This window comes from Petaurus breviceps, unplaced genomic scaffold (genome assembly GCF_028583685.1).
Source record: "Petaurus breviceps papuanus isolate PSGF00001 unplaced genomic scaffold, PetGlider_PUasm1.0 90692, whole genome shotgun sequence".
In the NCBI taxonomy this organism is placed as follows: domain Eukaryota; kingdom Metazoa; phylum Chordata; class Mammalia; order Diprotodontia; family Petauridae; genus Petaurus; species Petaurus breviceps.
The window spans coordinates 6,308,127-6,314,033 of NW_027187313.1; the positions used below are offsets into that span (position 1 = coordinate 6,308,127).

The window sequence follows — 5,907 nt, forward strand, 5'->3', positions numbered from 1 at the left end:
AGGAAGGAAGGAAGGAAGGAAGGAAGGAAGGAAGGAAGGAAGGAAGGGCGAAGTGGGGAAATGGGAGGAAGGAATCATCCATCCAAGTTTCCTTTCTGAGAATTCAGTTGGAGGTATGAGGTCAAATTGAAGATCAATTTGTTTTTCCTGGGTTGCAATGTGACATCACTGCAAAGGTCATCCCAAGGATGGTCACCCCAAGGCCAGGATCTGAGGGGTAACTACTGAAGAGGTAGCCAAATCTCAGCCAACATGGTCTGATGCCTTTAGGAAATGTTTCGGGGTTTTTTGTTTTTTCCCTCTGCCATGGTCTAACCTGTACCAAGAATCCCCTGCAAAGCACTGAACTGTTATCAGACATTCAGGCAACCTTTTTTCAATACAAACCACTTTGTGAATGCAAATGACAAGACCACCTGCTGAGAGAGCTCTCTGTGCAACATGATCTCATTCTAATAAGGTTAGTTGTTAAAATAAGGTTTTGTGGATTTAAGGGGTTGAAGGACAAAAGTTTCATGTAATAATTTGAGTCTTAATGCCACCATTATTCTCCCCAAGGATCTCATGTTTACTGTCACTTTAAAACTCATGTCACGGTAGATGGAGTATGAGCTCTGAAGGCAGAGAACCTGTGTTCAAATCTTTCCTCCAGTACTTGCTACCTGTGTGACCTGGAGCAAGTCACTTAAACTCCATGGGCCTCAGTTTTCTCATCTATAAAATGGGGGGGGGGGGGGTTTGGACTGAATGACCTCTGAGGTCCCTTCTTCATCTGTGATAATCGCCTGTGAGGCAAATTGGTGGCCAGTATAGATTTCCCACCCACTCACCCCCATTTCATGAGTGGAGTAAACGAGGCAGAAGAGGCCAAAGTAGTTCAAAGTAGTATCAATGGTGGCATAATACATTCAGATAACTCTTCAGGGATTGCAAAGTACTTTATGTGGGAAGAAAACCTAGATCCCTTGCTTCCATGGCTAGAGATGGATGTGATATTAAAAAAATAACCCACACATCAATGATCCATGGGGCCTCACCTCAGGGGCACCAGAACAAGCTGACAATTTCCATTTCAGTCAAACCTTAGAGCACAGGTCAAACCCAGCCTCACAGGGTCCCCAAGACTAAACCTGCTTGAGGCCAAAGGACTCGTAAGATGTAAGATACAAGATGTGCAGTCCTTCTGGAAGGGGTGTGCTGGTAAATATGTACCAGCTCTCTGGAAAAAAATGTATGCATGATATATTTTTGAGTTTAATCTGCATTCTTAATATTTTGTCCATCGCTTTCTTAAATTTAAACTATCAACAAAAAATAAATCAAACTCTGCTTTGTAGCATTTGCCGACTTCAGACGTCTAAATGCTAACACTGAAAATTTAGCAATCTGCTCTCCTGAGCCCCATTGGACTTGGCTCTAACACGCCCCTGCTTATAGGATACATTTCATACTGTAGCCAACTAAGTAAATCAGTCTACTTCTGAGCAAGCCTAGGGCAGACCAAACAATAAATCTCAGCTTGATTAGAAAATGCTAGTCTCTTTTCTTCCCACTACCCTTCCTATCCTGCTACCCTCCCCCCATCCAATTCAATCTGACCAGAGCAGAACTCCTGGATCTGAATGACTGGTGCTAATCCAAAGCCAGTTGATTATTTTAGGGTAATTCTATATCAAGATGTGTTCTCCCCAGCCTAGTCTGGTCCAGATGCACTACAGGAGTCTTGATACTGCCTTACATATGCAAGGTGAAGACCAAGGACTTGGAAAAGGCTCACTACCATGTTAACCGATAATAAGACCTATCCCGAAAATAAGCCCTCCCCTTACTGTGTAAGATTCCTCTAAAATAAGCCCTCCCTCGAAAATAAGCCCTATTGAGATTGCTACTGTAGTGAAGGTGATCCCCTGCGCTACACGCTACATTACGGTACCCTCTGTATGCACCGTCCCCCCCCCGGGTGAAACGCATGCCGCGCTCCGAGCTGCATCCAATCAGAGCTGCAACAGTGAGCGCGTCATCCTGTTCTTCCCCAGTGATTTGCTTGCTGGCACCATTGAGAGCACTGCCGCGGAGGAGAGCTGAGGCAGGACAACATAAGCCCTCCCCTGAAAATAAGCCCTCTGATGTTTTTCTTTCCAAAAAAAATAATAATTCAGTGTCTTATTATCGGGGAAACACGGTATGTGCCAGTGATGTCTTTCTGGTCCAATAACATGGTCAAACGAGTGAACAACGGAAATAATCCAGAGCTGCCTTTGCAGCAGTAAAGCATCGTGGAGAAGGACCTCTTTCACCAGCTGCCATTTTTCAACAGGGCATATTTCATGTCAGTCAATGCAAAGATCTATCAAAGTCCATTGCCTTCTTCGTGCTTTTAGTCCTCATGACTGCTGTGTGGCTCATACAGCTGAGCAGGGATATTTACTGGTCAGAACTAAAGTTCCCCTGGGCGGCCAATCTGAAAATCATAGATGTTTGGATTGGGCTGGCCGCTTCATAAGTATTTCCTCAAGGCTCTTGGAGATGATGAGAGCTAGGCAAAAGTCTAAACAGGTGTGGACATTGCATGGTCCTTTTGTCTTTACTGCTAGGCAGAGACATAATTGGCTAGCTCAAGGTAACAGATGCCCTTTCCTTCCCAGGGCCAGGACATCCAAAGCAAACATATAGATAGCTAGAATCAAAGTCAGAAAGACTTGGGTTAAAATTTTGCTTAAGACTCTGACTATTTGTGTGACCCTGGGCAAGTTATTTCACCTTTCTTAGACTCAGTTCCTCCTCTATAAAATGAAGGGATTGAACTTGACAACCTCTAAGACTCTTTCCAACTCAAATCTATGATACTATGAATACAAATATCACAATCTAATGGGAAAAAAAACTAGGTTTAGAGAAAGTTGAGTTCTAGTACCAGGTTAAGCATTGTCTTACTAGGAAATCTCAAGGATATCACTTCACTCTCCCTGGGCCTTACTTTCCCCATCTATAAAGTATAGGGAACAACACCTGCCTTCATTCTACCTACCTCATAGGCATGAGTGTGCACAGGGATAACTGCATGGAGGTGCTGTGTCAGGAATTTTTTTTAATCAAAAGTGCATTTACTCCCCATCCATTTTTCTCCCACCATTTTGTTTTTCACTTAGTCATTGATGGACCCACACAGATCTTAGTTCGAGATGTCTCAGACACTGTGGCCTTCGTGGAGTGGACCCCACCTCGAGCCAAAGTTGATTTCATTCTCCTGAAATACGGGCTGGTCGATGGAGAGGGCGGTAGGACCACCTTCAGGCTGCAGCCTCCTCTGAGTCAGTATTCTGTCCAAGCCTTAAGACCTGGCTCCCACTATGAAGTCTCTGTCAGTGCCATTCGAGGCACCAATGAAAGTACTTCCACCATCACTCACTTCACAACAGGTATGGGGACAGATGGGGAGAAAAATTGATGGAGAAAGGAAAACAGGACTGCTTAGGGAACCAGATCACCAGAAAAAATAAATGAATTACCGGGTTTTTCCTGAAGTATAGGTACAATCTTGATATCAAAAAATAGAAAATAAGAGGGATGGCAGAACAATGGATCTAGAGATGGAGGGAACCCCAGTGGATATCTATCATTGTGCAGGGAGATTAAATGATTTGCCCGAGGATACATGGGTAAAAAGCATCAGAGGCAGAATATGAACCCACATCCTACAAATTCAGAGCCAGTCAATGAATAGGAAGTGCCTGCTGGGTTCCAGGCACTGTACTAAGTGCTGGTGATGAAAAAAAAGGTCAAAGGTAGTCCATGCCATCAAGGGTTTTACAGTCCAATGGGAGAGATAACATGCAAACAAATATATACAAATAAGCTATCCACAGGATAAATAGGAAATACTCAAAGGAAGACACTAGAATTAAGAGGGGTTGGGTAAGTCTTTCTATAAGACAGGACTTCTTAAACATTTTCTGCTTGTGATCCCTTTTTGCCCAAGAAATTTTTACATGACCATGGGTATATAGACATATAAAATAGGTATACAAATCAAACAGAGGTCATCCAGTCAGACTAGTCGGGCAAGGAGCCCTGAACATTAAAATTGTGGGATTTTGACATGTCAGTGTCCATCCCAGTGTCTCTCAGCTGCACCCATACCACCAGTCAATGCCATGATATTGAGTTGAATTAAAAAAAGAAAACAAGTAAACAAAAAAAATCTAGCTTATTCACCTCTTCTTAGAAAGGAGAGTGGTAGGGTGCTGTTGGACTTGATTTGTTGGTGGACTTGGAGTTAGGAACATTTCAGCTCAAACCCTGCCTCAGAAATTTACTAGCTCTATGATTTGGGGCAAGTTAACTACTGCCTGCCTCAATTTCTTCATCTGCACAAGGAAGCTTAATGGCCTCTATAGTGAGTTCTAGCTCAAAATCTCTGATCCTATGACCTCTGCTGAAATTCTGTTCTGATGACTCGTGGTACAAAGACAATCCTAAGTTCTAAGGGGCTGTGCCACCAGAGAGTGAGTCATCTCAGGCTCTACCAAGCTGAAGGGACTCCACATATGGCAATGAACTGTGTACCTGCCTTCCCAGGAGAAGCCTAACTATATTCAGAGAGCCTTGCTGGCAAAAAGTTGGCTAACGAGGGTTGAATTTTTTGAGGGCCACAGCAACTCACTAAAATTATATTTTGGGTATAGAGGCCTTGCCCTGTGGGTTGGTAGAGTCATTCATCATATGAATAAATCTTTTAGTCATTTTGAAGTACTTTCTGAATATGCTGGGCAGTCCCAGGAGAGGATAGAGAACCCAGGACTTAGCTGTGTTTACTAGATACAAAGCCCTTAATTTCTTCCCATTGATCTCCCCTCCCTCCTTTCCCTCTCCATCCCATTGCCTAAGACCCATTTTAAGAATGATGTCTACAGAAGAGAATCCAGAACGCTAGGTCTGAAATCAGAGAACCTGCTCTGCTATCCTTACTTCCTGGGCAGGGAGTTTTATCTCTCTGGTCCTCATCTTACAGTTTTGCTCATCTTATAACCAGGGGAAGGGGTTGAGGCAGATAACCTCTAAAGTGCCTTCCAGTTCTAAATCTATAATCCTATGAATAGATGCTGCAAATGACATTTCCTCTCTGATTCTTGAGTGTCGGCCTTGGCTCTCACCTGCCTTGCCCCATATGAGCAACCCAAGTCTCATGCTCATTTCTTTATTGCAAGATGACATTTGCTTGGGAGGCGGCTTTTCTGTGTGCTGTTCTCAGATAAGGGGTTGGAGAAGCAATAAAGCAGGAGAGAGCTCACCACCAGGCAGCCACATATAAAAGGAAACTCTTGATGTTTAGCCCAAAAAGATGGGGATGGGATTGGCTGGTGGCCCAGGCAAATTCCAATCAGGAGCAATTACATTCTGCTACCTAGAAACTCTTCCGGCAGCCTCCATTCAACACAGCACGGTTTTCTGTTGCCAGTTACACTGTGGACCGGCAGCTGTGAAGCATCTGCTGTTTCATTCCCTCTGCAAGGCCATGCTCCCACTCCTGGAGGGGGTCATGTGGAGAGGAAGGGCAGGACAGTGAGGCGAGGAGCCATTCTGTGGACCGGCAGCATCACAAGCCCTCTGGTTAGTTAGCAGGAGCCAGTCATGTTAAGAGGAGGTATAAGGGCCAAGAGCCCTCAGTCATTTCATCGTTCCATTTAAATTCAGATTAAGCAGAGTACTTTCCCAGGTGATGCTTTGGATGCCATGAGGACACTGACTGGGTAGGCAGTTAAAGCAGAGGCTTTGGGTTCTAGGAGTAACATTGGATCTACCAGGACCTTAGGAGCTATGTTTAGGGGGAAGGAGCCCTGGTAGGAGGATGAGACCCTTCTGTGTGTGTGTGTGTGTGTGTGTGTGTGTGTGTGTGTGTGTGTGTGT

The 5,907-nt window shown here is 44.4% G+C and overlaps 1 protein-coding gene across 2 annotated transcripts in view; it reads left to right on the forward strand.

Moving 5' to 3' along the window:
• Nucleotides 1-5,907, forward strand: part of TNR (tenascin R) — a 117,814-nt gene that overhangs the window by 21,639 nt on the left and 90,268 nt on the right. For both annotated transcript variants that reach the window (XM_069065517.1, XM_069065518.1), the window contains one exon: nt 3,150-3,419. In XM_069065517.1, the coding sequence (XP_068921618.1) occupies nt 3,150-3,419 (270 nt within the window). The remainder of the gene's footprint in view (nt 1-3,149; nt 3,420-5,907) is intronic.